The 17,515-nt window shown below is 49.2% G+C and overlaps 2 protein-coding genes across 2 annotated transcripts in view; both read left to right on the top strand.

Moving 5' to 3' along the window:
* Positions 1 to 646: 646 nt before the first annotated feature.
* Positions 647 to 15,735, top strand: LOC134094490 (zinc finger homeobox protein 3-like). The gene is made up of 4 exons (XM_062548026.1): positions 647 to 857; positions 13,911 to 14,958; positions 15,238 to 15,652; positions 15,711 to 15,735. Exons 2-4 carry the CDS (start codon positions 13,947 to 13,949, stop codon positions 15,733 to 15,735), a joined length of 1,452 nt encoding a protein of 483 aa, XP_062404010.1. The 5' UTR covers positions 647 to 857; positions 13,911 to 13,946.
* LOC134094020 (zinc finger homeobox protein 3-like) overlaps positions 15,713 to 17,515 on the top strand; it is a 26,140-nt gene continuing 24,337 nt past the window's right edge. Inside the window, exon 1 of the mRNA XM_062547379.1 lies at positions 15,713 to 17,345. Coding sequence (XP_062403363.1) covers positions 15,834 to 17,345 — 1,512 coding nt within the window. The 5' untranslated portion in view covers positions 15,713 to 15,833. The remainder of the gene's footprint in view (positions 17,346 to 17,515) is intronic.

The raw sequence follows: 17,515 nt of genomic DNA, 5'->3' as shown, positions 1-17,515 counted from the left end.
TGGGCGAATATGCACTCAGGCTAGTTCCTTTAGCCAGCCAATCTTTCCACAATAATATCACTTATTGGTGTTTTCCACTTCGGTAGGGTTGCCTGGATCCATCCTAATAATTAGGAAGAAGTAAGTTCAACTTTTACGTCTCCAGGTAGTGACTTTCTATGCTTTTCCTTTGGCGTGGACCTGCCACTTTGGGACCCAACACGCGTCTGGGATTCATCTAATATTTTAACAACTGTCCGAATGGCGTAGACTCTATTCACTGTTAAAACTACACAACACACAAGCGTTTTGGTTTGCAACAGAGCCTTCCGAGTGTCTGAGCTTTAAAAACAAACACTGCTTTAAACTTTACCTCGTATTTGGGTTCTCAGTACGGATTCACCCGTTCATAATCAAAATTCATAATAATTCCATCACTTTTTCCCTCCTCTATCGCGCCCTCCCTCTTTCTCTCCCTCCCCCTCTCTCTGTCGCCCAATCTTATTGATCCAGGAGGTAGCTAATTAGCCCTTCCCGTCGTGCCTGTGTAATGAGGCACATGCGCAGTGCATTAATCCCAGCCATTTTTTGCAGGAAACTAATTAGCAGGAATAAAGACCCAAAGAGTTTTTTTCTCTCCCGTCGTCAGAAACCGCTCTCACCTCCTCCCTCACACAAACACTAGGCGCGTCGCCTGCTTTAACAACCAAATCCCCCTAAATAAGGCTTTAAACGGAATATACCTCGTTACAACAATGATCTTCACCGTATCGTCGAGCACGCTAACTGACCAAACGGAACTACCTTGATGGGATATGTAAGCGAAACATTTGTTTACTGGACTATAAAGCAAGGCTTTCAAAGCGGACGCCAAAAATGTAAGTTCCTACGACGCTACACTCTGCGCTTGTATGTTTTGCTTGAAAGGCTTCACCCTGGTTACACTACTCGTAGTTCCAGTTGTAGACAGATAATACGCTCCCGTAAGTTGTTTTGAACAAGTAACGTTAGTTGTGTTTCCTCGTTGTTAGATTCGTACCTGTGTTTACGTCTGTGGTCGATTGACATCGGTTGGCGCTTGACAGGTAAAAATAACATCAAAAAGACAATAGGTTCCCTCCAGGCATAGATCGGTTGTCAAAGATTGTTGTTACAAAACAGTAGTATTCTATGTTTATAATTGAAGAAGCACATAGGATCCTTGTAGGCTACTGACGCAAGGGTTTTGAATCGCCCGAATGCAGCGGATACTGCTCCAGAGCGTGGCCGATAAATGCACATACATTGCCGATAGACAGTCGGCAGACGTCCGGTGTTTAGTGAACGGCTGTGGGCACATTGCCGCAAGCCCCCAACTTTCCATTCTGTGCCTTCACTTGGAGAGTTGCTGTCTCGGTCAAGACTGGTATTTTCTCCGAGCTGTAGTCTACAATTGACCACACTTCTATCTTCACCCAGTAGCCCTCGTTGCAAGTGCTATGAATTCTTCAGATATTTTGCATCCTTGACTCTCTTCGGGATTTCTGGTCCTTCACCGCGAATATAGGCTACTCTTGTTTCTTTTCCCTTTTCTCAGTTGGTCTGACATGTTGCTCATTCCGTCCTGAACCATTACATAAAAAATGTTCTGCGCGTATGTTTGCGTATGTTGTGTGTTTGCTAGTCTATGATGCGCCGTCCACAGTTGGTCCTTAAGACGCGAAGGTGATGTAGCCTAAATATCCTTAGTGGGTAGTTACAGATAGATTCGGATGTCTATTTAATCCAAAATTGCCATAGAGGATACGTTGTAACTAAACTTAGCAGCCTACACTAGCATATCGTCTATAAGGCTACATATTACCTTTTTACATGGATGGACTATGTTTTATTTTTTTGAAAGTATCTATTCTACATTGAAATAGTAGGGTAGACTACGGCAGTCTCAAGGTCTTCGGACAGAGCTGTTGACCACGAAGTATCTGAGAAGTGTCCATAAGCTCTTAGCAAGCAGTCCTGGTCTCGGTGGCGAAAGCACAGACGGCGAATCCAGAGACGAAGCAAGGCCGCGACAAGAACGATTTTTAGGAGCAAGAGATAGAGGATCGAGCAGAGGGCCACATCATGAAGGCATTAGCTACAGGCGACTGACCGAGAATACGAGGTCAAAGAGCCATGGAAGCAGAGCAGAGGTCAACCCAGGGATTTGAGGAAGAGGGAGAGAGAGAGCTGGGGATGTTTGGGGGTTGGGGACTGCCGGTCACCTACACAAAGCAGTGGAGGTCACCTAGTGATCAAATGAGTCCCTTCTTTTTTTTCTCTATGCATTCACTAAGACTCTTGCTACTTCTCTGTGACTATGTTGATATTCAGCATTTGCGTTATGCAGTATACAGTTCTCACTACAAAGACACCAAGTTGAAAGTTGAAAGTTATGACTGTTCATAATAAGATTACATGTATTGTTGTAGGCCTACACATTTTGGGGAATTGCCATGCAAATATCCTTGAATACACTACTTTTCTTTTTTTTTCTAAACACTTCTATGTATCAGAAAAATAGAGAAGTGTACTGAATGCATGAAGTACTCTCTCTCTCTCTGGTGTGTGTGTGTGTGTGTGTGTGTGTGTGTGTGTGTGTGTGTGTGTGTTCAAAACTACACGCTGTTGTGTGATGTGTGTTGGTATGCAAAGAGATGGATACATTTATGTCAGAAGAATCTCCAGTTTGTGTCACACATTGTCTGCAGGTTGTCCTAGCAGTCTTGAATGTTAACACATTCTCGCCCGCTCAGTCAAGTGTAGCCCATACAGCTTAGAAAGGGGGACCAATATGTCATTGTTTTGAATGGTGTGTGTATGAGAGAGAGACGAAGTGTGTGTGTGTGTGTGTGTGTGTGTGTGTGTGTGTGTGTGTGTGTGTGTTTGTGTGTGTGGGAAAGAGAGAAGTGTGTGTGTGTTTTTGTGAGAGAAGTGTGTGTGTGTGCGTGCATGTGTGCGTGTTTAGGGCTAAAATGGCTGCCTGCGTTTGTGACTGTTGTTGCAAGCGTGATATGCTTTGGCCTTTGTCAGTGATTTTCTGCCAGAGCTAAACACTAATAAAAGCCCTTTTAAGGACCATATGGTCATCAGAATGCCCCTGCATGAGATTCGTGGAAAAATATAAAACACATTTTGTTTAGAATGACAGAAATGCAGATATAACTTCTTATGTACTGTATGTCATATATTAATTCAATAATAAGGTTACTACTAATATTAAACAACTATTTAGTATAGTACTACATGTTACTGTGTACATGTTATTGTGTGTATAGTCTTAAAAACGATTCTCTATATTAGTATTTAAAAATGTGATTATAAATGTGAATTAATTTCTTTCTGTGATGGCACAAGAAATATTGTGGCTATAAATTAACAATTATTTTTACTCTTAAATACGGTCGTGTGTGTGTGTGTGTGTGTGTGTGAGAATGAATGTGTGTGCGTGTGTGTGTGCATGCATTGTGGGATGCAAGTGTATTAAAATGTTCCGTATGTATTGTCCCTGCGTTCATTTTTCCAGGTTTGGTCTTGCTGATATAACATTGACATCATTTAATAATATTATTGAAAGAGAGGGAAATTAAGGGAGTAGTACCTTGTGTTGACAGGTATAAAATCTAAGCTGTGGTTCTTTGTATGGAAAGGGTTGCTTCTTCGTTGCCTGTGAGTGTGAGCATATTTATATTTATATGTGTGTGTTTGTGATTGAGGGTGTGAGAATGTTGTGTGTGTGTGAGGGTCCGATATTTTGCCTACAGATGCCTGGTCCACTTCACTGACACCCCTCCCTCTCTCTGCTTATCATCACAATGGTCAGTTCAGCAGACGTGCAACACACAGGCACACACACACACACACACACACACACACACACTGATCAGTCACCCGAGAGCTCCTTGCACTGCACACACACTAATCTCTTGAACAATGGCTGCAGCTCTGGCTTGTGACTTTGGTGCAAGCCATTTTCTTTCCCTCCTTGATCATCTTTTTTGTCTCCCCTGTCTCCCCTGCACCCCCTGCTCATTCACAGGGCTTCTGTTCTGCTCTGTTCTGTTCTGGGGGAATCAGTAGCAGCGCTGCTTGAATGGCGCCACCATTTTTCAAAACTGACCCAAAGAGTCAATTGACTTGTTGTTTAAATATTTTGACTGTAAAATGAGACATTAGGCCAATAATACTCCTAAGAATAATAGCAACAATGTAATACTAATAACAATAGCAACAATATCAAAATAATTCATTGTTATTGTTATTATTATTATTATTATTATTAGCAAAAATAATAAATAATATCAATATCATTATTAAATAATATTAAATTCTATCAATAATAACAATTTGCATTTAAAATCATCTGACTATAAGATTGTATGTCATATGTAATATGTGTTGGATATTGTATGATGTCTATGTAATATGCTAAGGATGAGGAACGTACATTTACATAATATACAGAATTAGCAATGATAAACATATTTCACAAAAATCATAAAAAAAAAACCTTTTTTCATTTTTGATTCTGTGTAGAAGATATTTCTAAACGTGTTTGCTACATCCTCATTTATTTGTAAACATACGTTGATGCGTCTGCACTGTGAAGGAATCTGTGCAAAAATGCTGAAACCTGCCGTCTGTGCTGCACAGGGAAGTAGAGGTTAGTGTTTCAAAAGAGCCCAGCAGAAGGAAGTCGTTTTATGAAGCAACCTGCTGAAATTAAACAGAGCGCTGAGATGGAATAAATTACTCCTGAGTTCTGTCAGAGAGAAAATATAACCCACTGTCAGAGAGACTCCTCAGCAAATATTTAACAGCCCAGCCTGGATGGGGTTGGGGTGCAGAGGGGGCGGTGTACGGAGGCAATGGAGGAGGCAGGGGAGGACGGGAGACAGAGAGGGAATTTTGTTATGTGTTTGTATAAATCTATATATCTGAGAGAGAGATTAGCAAACTAAATCAGGTAGAGCCAAACATGAGCGGACAAGCCAAGTCTCAGAGGCCATTTTAGGCGTCATTTCTGTGTGTGTGTGTGTGTGTGTGTGTGTGTGTGTGTGTTTGAGGGAGAGGGAGAGGGAACGAGCGAGTCAGAGAGGGAGATTGTGCTTCAGCTCAGCCTCTCTGTAACAATAGCCCCGAGGGCCCCAGACCCAGGGGGGGTTGCCTCCACTCTTAACCCCTTCAGGGCTGGTCCGGGGCGGACAGAGCGAGAGCGTAGTCCCCCTGGCAGCTGGACCTCCAGAGAACTGCTGTATAAACAAATATTTAATTACAGCACACAGTGTGTTCAGCAGAAAAAGCGGCTGCAAGCCTGGTTATGCAGTTCCTTAAAGGCGTGTTACACACTACATGCTCGCAAAGTCTATTAATGTGGTTTTAAACATGCAGCGAAGATGAGCTATTCATATTCCATGCAGGAAAGCTGGTGTGTGTGTGTGCGTGTGCGTATTCGCTTATAACTGCATATAGATTTATTTCATTGTAGTCATATGAAATCACAGAATAGGGACGTTCTCGGCTCGGTTATCTCTCTCTCTCTCTCTCACACACACACACACACACACACACGCACACAGAGACTGGAGCAGGCATGCAAGCAGAGCAGACAGAGACATAGAGCATGGCAGCCTTAATTTACATTTCCTACCGGCTGATGTGAGGATAGCCGGGCTGCCAGTGTTAAATGGACTTTGGGACACATCACCAATAGACTGGCGCTATTGATCCCTGGCTAAATTAAAAACTCAATCAGGTCAGCTAGATAAGATTGATCAGAAGCCCTCGGCATCACACACACACACACACACACACACACACACACACACACACACACACACATCCGCATGCACGCTCACATATCACTAGAGATCCAGAGCAATGACAGCTCTGGGGATGCTATAGAGGATCACCCAGGCAGGAGTGACTGCGCTGGGGTAGGCACACTGTAGCCCCCCCCCCCTCCAGCACCACGCCAGAAAGCTACAGACACCATCCAATTACATCTCCGAAGACAGAGACTTCAATTTCTTTACATTATATAAAGATTAATTATCTTTCACTTTTAATTTTAATTTGATGTGAAATTAAATGTTTGAACCAAGCAATCCTGTGTGTGTGTGCATGCATGCATACACACACACACACACACACGCATAGACAGAGGCAAATATTCAAGGGGAGAAAATTGAAGCTTTGTATGATAAGTCTGCAACACTGGATTTATTAAATTTCTCTCGCTCTCAACCCCCCTTGTCTGCTTGTCTACCTCTCTCTGTCTCTCTCTCTCTCTCTATCTCTCTCTCTCTTTCTCTCTCTCTATCTCTCTCTCTCTCACCCTCTCCCACGTTTAGTCTCCTAAGCTCAGTAAAGACTCGTTTAGTCTGTAACAGTGACCTGATAAACCCACTCCTCTCCCACCAGCTAAAATCAATAATCAGGATCACACACCAATCTCCTCTTTATCCATCCACTCTTATGTGTGTGTGTGTGTGTGTGTGTGTATGTGTGTGCGTGCATGTGTGTGTGAATGCTTTTGTGGTGTGTTCAAGAAGCTAAAATTAAATGACTAATACCACCTCCTTCCCCAATCTAAGTCATCAGCGTAGGTTTTGTATGAGGTGTGTGTGTGTGTGTGTGTGTTTATATGTGTGAAAGTGATAAACGTTCTGAACTGTCGGCTGACATGACTTGTGGCCTGTAACATGCCTCAGCCGTGAAGCACTGCATTAAAAGGTAGTTTGAGGTTTGGAGAGAGGCCATATATTATTGAGTGTGTGAGCACCCTGCGGGTGTGTGTGTGTGTGTGTGTGTCTGTGCGTGCGTGCGCATGTACTAGCTTGCAGACAGATGCAGCGTGTAGAAACTATGGTTTAAATTTAAATGGTGATAAATGCAGTTTGAGCATGGGAAAAGTCATCATTAAAAAAAAAAAGCATATATGATTCCCATCCTCTGTGTTCAAACATGTTACCACACTTACTAACCTTTAGCATGATCTTTTGCAACCAGTGTATCTACTGTTGGCGATATGGTTATAATTAAGGGGATTCATTGAATATCATAGACCTGAATTATGGACGCGGCTGATATGTTGCTGTTCCCCCTGCCTCCATCTGCGAGGCTGCTGGAAGGCGGCTGGTGTTTTGGAGGTCATTGTTGGGCCGGTAGGGCGGACCCCATGGCAGGGCAGGGTGGAGTGAGCAAGGCCCGGCCCGGCCCGACAGCTGATCGCCGTGACATCACTCAGGAAGACATCTGTCGCCGTGGCCCCTCATGTCACGCCTCACCCCGACCTCTGACCCCACGTCACTACTCGTTTCCCAGGGTGACGCAGGAAAGCGAGTGCCTCCGCACTGAGAGAGACAGAGGGAGACTCCAGACAACAGACTTTTGAGGACCTTTGTGGTTTTCCTCACATTAGTCCCCAGTAGTCTTATTGTACCGCCATAACCGATATGAACATTAAATTACTATCTGTTGTGGTAGTTCACACCATAGTACTTCAAAGATAGTTGCTTAACTTGCATAACTGTGCTATGGAAGGATTTATGAGGATATGTTTACATTTTCTTGTTTTCAATTATTCATTTGTTCATTATGAATGTCTTTATAATGCTCTTGTAACACCACTGTAGGAGCTGTCTCAATGGCTTGGCACGTTTATTACAAGCATCGATGTATGTTTCTAATCCTATGGCTAAAAGCCAGCTGGTCACACTAGTAGGTTCTTGTCCATTATACTGCTTCTAGTGTGGTCTCTTTAGCTATCAAACTCCATCTTTTCCTTCACCCTAGAGGCAAACGCAACCGCTGTGCTTCATTTCAGTGAAGTCCAGCCCAGCACATCAGTCACTGCTTGTGCTTGCTGACTGCCGGCCATCTTCCCTCTGTCACCTGAGCTCCGTATAGAAGATGAACACCAGATGCAGTCAAAAACACTGCACATGCTCAGTAGAGGCCTTGAATCTGAACGCGCTCTGCTCTGCTCAGTCGCCGACCAGTGTCCTGACATCTATAGTGTGGGACTGATTTCCGGACATGCTCAGTACAGGTCTTCTATCTGTGCAGCCTTGTTTTAGCACATGAGTAGTGTCTGCGATATGCTCAGTATGGGTCCAGCATCTGGCCAGTGAGCATGGCGCTGGCTGGCGCCTGTAGACACTCATCCCAGGTGTGGCGTGTCTGCTCATGCTCAGTACAGGGTGTGTGTTGTGTGTGTTGTGTATATGTATGTGTGTGTGTGTGTGTGTGTTCGCAGTCAGTGGGCCTGTGATGCGGACGGTAGATGAAAGGCAGAGATGAAAGCCCGGGATCATCCGCTGAACGGACAGCTGAACAAACAGAGCACGGGGCGGAGAGGGAGGGAGAGCGAGCGAGGGAGAGAGAGAGAGAGCGAAGGAGGGGAAAAGAAAAGCACATTATGTAAATGATTAGCAACCCTTCCCCCATGTGGAGTGGAGAGGGTGAGAGAGAGTGATAGAGAGAGAGGGACCGATAGGGGCTAAGAGCAGAGAAAGAAAGAAAGAAGCCGAGCGAGAGAAAGAGAGCATGTGACAGTGTGATTAGATTTCTGCTCCTTTTGTTTTTTCCTGAAACGGGAACCGGACAGTTCTGGTGTGGGTTAGTGTCACATTTTGGCCGTTGTTTAGGCTACTCTGCTCTTCCCACACACACAGTGACCTGCAGAGACTTACGAAGAGCAGTTTCCTATTTAACTAATGTGGTCCGAGGGTGTCAACAGACTGTAGTGAGTTTAGGGAAGTTTACTCTCTGAAGCTGACGGCGGCAGCCGTTGCGTTTGGACATGTAGGTCATGCAGAGTTGCTCGGGGTTGAATGAATCTGTGTGAAGGGTGAGAGGTGTCAAGTTTCTGATGCGAGTTCAGCGTGTCTTTTGTGCTCTTACAAACCTCCCATCCCAGCCCCTGATCGTGTTCCCTGCTCTGTGTCTTTCGCTAGCGCAGGCATTCTGTGCAGCCGCCTAAAACTCTGAGACAATAGCAGTGTCAGGACCCTCTCCCCATGCCTCTCTCTCCCTTCTCCCTTATGTGTGCAGTGCTCCACAATGTTGGCTTTCTCTGCGCTGAATGTGAACTAGTAATGGGGTGCTTTTCCCCCTCCACTGCCAGATTACTCAACACTCTGTGTGAGCTGGTAACAGGTTTTTTTTTTTTTTTCGCTCCAGAGCAGAAGTGCTAAAGGCTGCTTTTCAGCTGAAACCAACGAGCATGAGTCCACTCATCACCATGAACTCAATCACCTTCTACGGAGACGATTTTCAAAAATGGATCTTTGTGAAGATCCATCGTCTTGGACAAGAAAGTGTGATGCTTTGTGTTGTTCCTCACACACACATGCACACACACACACACACACACACACACACACACACACACACACACACAGACTTGCATATACGCATACACACTTTTGTTTGGTAATGGTGTTTGGTTTCCTGCACACCATGTGGAATCCAGGATTTGGACCTCAGATCAGACTGGCTGTTTCATGCAGTTATCATGCTAACATTAAGAACATGTTTATGACCACAACCCTAACCATGAGGGCCTGAATGAGTGGATGTGTGTGTGTGTGTGTGTATCTGTGTCTGTGTTTGTGAAAGAGAGAAAGAAGTGCCCATAGTACGAAGCCAAGTCAGACTAATTGGTGTCCCGTGTGACTATTGATGTGTTGTTCAGTAGAACGCTACAACCAACTAATAGCCCAGCTCCTCCAGAGTAGCTTACGCTCACTGTGTGTTAACACGGTGTTGTGTGACACAGAGGATGGATGGATTATCAGAGAGTAGACCAATACACACACACACACACATATGGCAGTGTGACTTTGCTGAGGTTACTGCATTGATTATTAGCTAGATTATGCTATAGATGTGACACAACTTATATAGATATATTGATCCCATTAGCTGGTATGTAATTGGTTTGACCAATTTGTGTTATGGATTAGTTTGTGCTATTGACTGTGGTTATAGCTCTATTGGACCTGTAGTTAACTGCATGGCTGTGTGAGGGCAAATAAGCATAGGGGCAACCACAGGGGAGGAAGCTGATGGCAACTTTATGTAAACAGAGACCACTAATATCCTCACACGTTCCTTTGGTGTGTGTGTGTGTGTGTGCGTGTGTGTGTGTGTGTGCGCGCGCGCAGATTGATGAACTGCACAAGCCCAGCTCATCAGCGTTACGATGTGTATAGCCTGCACAGCTAGGCGCATTGTCTTCACTTGGCCAGGTGTAATAGCCCTCAGCCTCCCTGTAGTGTTTAAAAATTGAAGTGATGAGCAGCGCCCTGGGCAGTGTTCATTTGTACGGTTGTCTCTCATACACTGCTCTCAATAAAGCAGAAATGTTAATCTGTTCATTACACCGGCCGCAGACAGCAAGAACCCGAACGTGTGGTGTGTGTTAACGACACGGAGGATATCCTCGTTCTGATGTTCAGTGTGGTGTCTGTGTGCACATGTGCACACATTCCCATGTTTGTGTGTTCTTTGGTTTAATCACTTTTTATTGTTGCATACACATTGCAGATACATTCACACAGATGAAGCCACACACACACACACACACACAGACACACACACACACACACACACACACACACACACACACACACACACACACACACACACATACACATGCACACACACACACTCTCATGCTCCCTGCTGTGTATGCCTGGCTCTGTGTTTGTGATCAGTGCCAGAATGCCTGAGGGGAAAGTATGGGTTTGTGGTTGTGATGTTACAAAATCTTTGTATCAGGAATAATTTATGCATCAACCTCTCTCTTCTCTCTCTCTCTCTCTCTCTCTCTCTCTCTCTCTCTCTCTCTCTCTCTCTCTCTCTCTCTCTAGGTTTTCTTATTACATCAGTAGCTCTCTTGCACTGATAATATATGCACTCAAACAGACCTTGTTTAAATTTTATCTCCTGGGACCCTGTGTGTGTGTCTGTGTGTGTGTTTGTCTGGTATAGTAGCATAGCTTGTTTAGAGAGAAAAATGTGTGTGTTAACGGGCAACTCTCTAATCACGCTTATTCAAACACACAATCTCTGCAGTTGTCTGCTTCCGTTGGCTATGTAGCACACCCATACAAAAGACACACACACACACACACACACACACACTCAAACACATGCAAACATACAAACAAACATACACATGCACACACAAAAACACATAAGTGCACTCATAAACACACACATGCATACATGCACACACACACACACACACACACACACACACACACCTTATCTCCTGTCTTCAACTCCCCCACACACCCTCGTTACTAATTGGAAGGAAATGGGGTATTCCTGCTGTCTGCCCCCCCAGCCCTCCCCAGGAGATGAGTAATTAACACTTCACTAATGAGCTGGCTCTAATTACCCCCCACCCCTCTCCATTTCTACCCATACACATCTCTATCTTTCCATCTCTCTGTCTGTCTGTCTGTCTCTCCATCTATCTATCTATCTATCTATCTATCTATCTATCGATCAATCTATCGATCTGTCGATAAATCTATGTCTGACGTTATCGACATCTCCATATAACAATCTCTGTCCATCTCTCCTTATACACATCTCTATCTAACCCTCATACTTTCTCTCCATCTTTCCATTTCTTTCCAACCTTCTCTCTCTCTCTCTCTCTCTCTCTCTCTCTCTTTACATGCATATCACTCTCTGTTCATACATGCACACATTAACATTAACTTAGTCACACATCATACAGGAATCATACTTCAAGATAGTAAACACATGTCAACATTAATAAGAAATCTCTTTCTCTCTCTCTCATACACACACACACACACACACACTCAGAACACAAGGAGGGCGCAGGGTACAGGAGGATCAAATGACAAACTGCCACGTTTCAGCAGATCCCTCTCTCCATATGCCCTCATCTGAGCCGGGGCTGAATGACATTTCCTGCTCCATTCAGTGCAATCAGCCCCTCATTGTATTGGCCGAGGGAGCCCGTCTGTACCTGTGCGTGCCTCAGTGAAAGCCCTCTGATGATGGAGAGTAGACCACAGCAGCCCACGGGAGGATGACTCCTGCTCGTGGCGCCCGTTGTGTTTGAGAGCCCCTATATTTTGACTCGGAGGATTCCCCTGTTACCGTCACCGTCTGCAGGCCACAGAGGGTCTCAGTGATGTGCTGCTTGGGTCCTATCTGTTGAAAAGACTTGAACAGAACAAAAAAAAATGATAGAGAGGGTGGGAGGGAGGGAGGGAGAGAGAGGGGTGAAAAGAGGGAAGTGGAGAGCACTGTATCATTGATTTTTCCAGGAAAACCAGTGTTCAGCGTAAGAGCTCTTGACCTGATCTGACTCCTAAATAATCTGCTCTTTTTCGTGACTCCGCCGTGTTATTTTAACCCTCACACACACACACACACACATGCAGGCACACACACACACACACACACACACACACACACACACACACACACACACACACACACACAGTAGCGTGGCTCCAGGGCTACCTCAGCCGGCAAGCCTCTAATCCTAGCCTGAGGAGAACAATGTGTGTGTGAACTGTGTCTGTGTGTTTTAGAAAGAGAGAGAGAGAGAGAGAGAGAGAGTGTGTGTGTGTGTCTGTGTGTGTGTGTGTGTGTGTGTGTGTGTGTGTGTATGTGTGTGTGTTCAATCATTGAACACGTCCCCTGTGCCACATCAGAGTGTTTCTCGGTATCAATAGCAGCATCCTGCCGCAGATTCCTGTAAGTTGCTTAGCATTGCTGCTATTGATTTTCCCATAAGGGAGCTAACTCCTCCAGTAGCCTCCGCTACACACACTCACACACACACACACACACACACACACACACACCCCTGTCTGAGCCTCACAGTCTGGACTGGGGGAGTGTGCAGGATAGGAGAGTTTAAGAGGTGCAGAGTACATGCTAATATGCACACACACACACGCATGTGCAAACACACACACACACACACACACCAACGTAATTATGTACCAGTAAGTCCTAAAACAGGAAATGCACCCATACAGAAGCATATGTACACACACACACACACACACACACACACACACACACACACACACACACACACACACACACACACACACACACACATATTATCTATCCTACCAATCGCCAGCACTAATACACCCCTATAGACCAGAGGACTCTTGCCAGGCACAGCATTTTCACAGCCAGGCCCCTATTAAACTGCAGCCATCCCATTAATCCCCTCACACGCACTTCTGTCAGAGACCTCTTCTGTGCAGGGATCACAGGCAAAGTAACCTGCATGCATACATGCACACACACCCTCTCTCTCACTCACTCACACACACACACACACACACACACACAACACGCACACACACATAATTTTTGTCCTCGTGTGAAAGAGAATGAGCTGTGTGTATTTGTTTTCAGAGGAATATTAATAACATGTGCACTCAGGTAGAACAAAGCTGATCCCCCCCCCCCCCTCTTCCTTTCAATCCTTTTCTTCCGTAGACATTTCCCTTTGTTTGTCTCCTTTCTATTCATCCTCTTCTGTCTTATTCCTCAAGTCTCACTTTTCTTTCCATCAATGCAAGCGGTGTGGTGGTGATGTTATTGATTGCTGGGATATCAGATGTGCACTTTGTTTGTACTGAACAGAGCCATCACTCAAGCACTTACAGCCCCCGTGCTCTACACGGAATGCTACGGATGTAGTAGCTGAAAGAGTCTTCATGATGTTGCATAATGACGTATTATCACCAACAAATATTTTATATATTTTCAACTGAATATAGCTTTATTCTATCCTGATATTTCATTTGTATGTTTTAGGTGTATTTGAATGAATATATTTTTATTGTGTTATTCATGTTTTCTCTCCGTCTCTCTGTCCTCCCCAGGTCAGGGTGTGATGGTCCCGCGGTGTAGGCACGAGGATGGAGTTCTGTGACTCCACGGACCATGAGGGCTCCCAGACCCAGCCTCCCTGGAGGCTCCCCCACCCCGGCCTGCTCCTCCTGCCCAAGGACCAGACCCTCTCACTGGGCACGCTCTCTCCGCTCATCCCCTCTCCCCTGCTGCACCTCCAGAGCCCCACCGCAGCAGCCGAGAAGGCCCTGAGGAGGCGGCCCACCACAGGAGCTGAGGAGGAGGAGGAGGATGAGGAAGAGGAGAACGGAGGAGGAGCAGAGGAGAGGAGGAGGGACGAGGGAGGAGTGAATGGAATGGACCAGGGGTTTGCGGGACAAGTGGGAGGAGATTTAGGGGCAGGAAGTGATGTAGGAGAGGAGGACTGTTACGACGAAAACGAGATGGTCGAGGAGTTCGAGGAGGACGAGGAGGACGAGGGCGATGTGGAGGAGCTGGCGGGGGAGATTGTGTACCGGCCAGACGGTTCTGCATTTGTGGTGGAGAACCTGAACCAGCTAAGCCAGAGGGAGGCCGAGGGGGACACCCCCACCCCGCCTCCCGCGCCCCAACCCCCCCTCACCATCAGCACCTGCCATATCGCCGCATCCCTGGCGCCCTGGTTCCACCCGCCCTCTCAGAACCAGAACCAGAACCCGAACCAAACCCAGATCCAAACCCCGGTGCAGCCTGGACCCACCCTGCACAGTTTCAGCGTGTTCCATTTGCATCGCCAGGACGACGGCCAGCAGCCAACCAGCAATGGTCTACCCAAAGATGACTTCCTCACCGAGGCTGCGGACGTGTCCGGGGGACGGGCCTCGGGGCTGCCGGGCCGGCGGCCCATCCTGATGTGCTTCCTGTGCCGCCTGTCGTTCGGCTGCGCGCGCTCCTTCTCGCTGCATGCGGCCCGGGAGCACGGCGTCGCCCCGAGCGACCGCGAGCGGCGCCTGCTCGCCCTCAAGAACGCCTCCGCCATCATCCAGCCTGTAGCCCCCGGCAACCGGCCCCTCCTTAGCTTCCTGGAACCAAAAATCGGGAGTGGGTCGGCTCCCCCCACTGCCGCCCCCTGCCCCCCTCACACCCAAACCCAAACCCCCACCCCCACCCCAGCTCCCTGGCCTGCCAAAGACCCCCACACCCCTCTGGGGCAGCTCCAAACCCTGCCTGAGTCGAGGAGGCGAGAGGGGGAAGGGGACCAAGGGACTGGGGGAGAGAGAGGACTCTTTACTAGGGATGGGGTGATGGCGAGAGAGGAGGAGGAGGAGGAGGAGGAAGAGTACTTTGAGGAGGAGGAAGGGGATGAGGGGTTGCTCTCAGACTTGGACGATGACGAGCGCGACCTAGCCGAGGCCGGCGGTCGTGGCAACGGTAGCAGTGGCGGCGGTAGCAGCAGCAAAGGCGGACTGAGGGAGGAGGCCCTCGCAAACCAAAGCGATATTTCCAAATCTCCTTTGCTGGCTACCCCTGCCCACACCCAAACCCCCACCCTCGACCCTAGCCTCTCCACCCCAGCAGGAGCGGCTGAGGGAACCAGCTTTACGCCCAGCGCAGCCCCCCCCACCAGCTTTAACTGCCTGTCCCGTGCCCAGCCGGTCTCCCCCGCGGACGACAGCGGCAAGACGGGGTCGCCCGCCTCGGCGCCCAGAGACGAATGTGCCAACGGAGAGAGTGCCAACGCAACACAACCAAACGACGGCTCGCCCGACAGAGCCACCGCTAGCAGCAGCAGCTTGCAACACCCCAGCCACCCACACAACCCCCACCACCACCACCACCTCCACCACCACCAGCAGCAGCAGCAGCACCCTGGGCTGACCTACACCCTGCCCAGGCAGGGAACTCCCTCGGCGGGCTCCCCTGAGGCCCCTCAGGAGCTGGGCGCTGGAGGAGGGTCCGGCGGTGGTGGCGGCAGCATGGTGGACTTCGGGAGCGGCGTCGGAGAGAGCGGCGCCCAGAGCTCGCCGTACGCCATGGGCGGCTACCTGGCGGGCTCGCACTCGCGCAACTCCTGCAAGACGCTCAAGTGCCCCAAGTGCAACTGGCACTACAAGTACCAGCAGACGCTCGAGGCACACATGAAGGAGAAGCACCCGGACTCGGATGGCGAGGAGTGCCCCTACTGCAGCAGCGGGCAGAGCCACCCGCGGCTGGCGCGCGGCGAGACCTACACCTGCGGCTACAAGCCTTTCCGCTGCCAGGTGTGCCAGTACTCCACCACCACCAAGGGCAACCTCAGCATCCACATGCAGTCCGACAAGCACCTGCACAACATGCAGAACCTGCAGAACGGCGGAACCATCTCCGGCGCCGAGACCGGCCACGGGCCACGCGACGCCCAGGGCTACGGGAACGCGCCCACGGGAGGCGGGGCGGCGTCCTCGGCCCCGTCGTGCCCCACGCAGCCCAGCGCCCTGCACCCGCCGCCGCGCGCCCACTCGCAGCCGCACGCGGGCCAGGCGGGGCCCCAGGTGGGGGGCACGTGCAGCTCGCCGTCGCCCGCCAAGCCCAAGGGCCAGGCCATGTGGCGCTGCGAGGTGTGCGACTACGAGACCAACGTGGCGCGCAACCTGCGCATCCACATGACCAGCGAGAAGCACACGCACAACATGCTGCTGCTGCAGCAGAACCTGGCGCAAATGCAGCAGCACCGCGCGGGCATGCGGCTGGCGCTCGGCGGGGTCCCGGCCACGCTGCCCCCCGCCCCCTCGGACACCGACATCTACCAGTTCTACCTGTCGCAGGCGCGCAGCCTCAACCTGGCGCTCGGCACCAAGGCCGACCCGGTGGCCACCGACGCCCAGTTCCTGCGCAGCATCTTCTCCGCGCAGGACGTCTCCGGACTGGCGCTGGGCCGCGGGGAGCCGGAGATGGAGGTGCCCGCGTCCGACCAGCGCCCGGGCACCCACGACCCGTCTCAAGGTGGCGTCGTCGACCTCCCGGCCGGCCAGAGCCTGTTCCAGTGCGGCGTGTGCGAGCAGTTCTCGTGCGACGGGCTGGACGGCCTGGCGCGGCACCTGGCCGCCCAGCGCTCGCTGCCCGAGTCCGAGTGGCGCACCACGGTGGGCGAGAGCCACCACTGCCGGCTGTGCCAGTACGCCACGCCGCTGCGCGCCAACTTCCAGCTGCACTGCCAGACGGACAAGCACCTGCTGCGATACCAGCTGGCCGCGCACCTGCGCGAGGGCCGCGCCCGGCGTCGCCGTGGCAGCCGCGGCCACGACAACAACAACGGCGGCGGCGAGGAGCGAGAGGACGAGAGGGAGAAGGAGAGGGAGGTGGAGTGGTGGCTGAACAGCGTGAGCGTCAACGTGGGCAACCCGGTGCGACTCCGCTGCAACGCCTGTGCCTACGACGCGCCGAGTCTGGAGAAGCTCAAGCTGCACACCATGAACTCGCAGCACGAGAGCAGCCTCAGGCTCTACAAGGTAAGACCACACACACACACACACACACACACACACACTCTCACTTCCTCACACACACACACACACACACACAACCAAACACTCAATTTCACACACTCGTACAAATGCATTTATACACACAGTCTTAGATCAGCCTCAGCCTCCACTCTATGACTCATAACTGAACACAA

The sequence above is a fragment of the Sardina pilchardus genome, chromosome 10 (assembly GCF_963854185.1).
Source record: "Sardina pilchardus chromosome 10, fSarPil1.1, whole genome shotgun sequence".
Lineage (NCBI taxonomy): Eukaryota > Metazoa > Chordata > Actinopteri > Clupeiformes > Clupeidae > Sardina > Sardina pilchardus.
The sequence above is the reverse complement of the archived record's forward strand: the minus strand, read 5'-3'. Positions and strand labels throughout refer to the sequence as shown.

Excerpts from the sequence above, each read along its gene's own strand:
- LOC134094490 (XM_062548026.1), top strand. The coding sequence starts at position 13,947 with ATGGAGTTCTGTGACTCCACGGACCATGAGGGCTCCCAGACCCAGCCT. Across the intron at positions 14,959-15,237 it reads CCTGGAACCAAAAATCGGGA|ACTTGGACGATGACGAGCGC; the intron begins GTGGGTCGGCTC and ends GGTTGCTCTCAG. Across the intron at positions 15,653-15,710 it reads ACCGCTAGCAGCAGCAGCTT|CAGCAGCAGCAGCACCCTGG; the intron begins GCAACACCCCAG and ends CACCACCACCAG.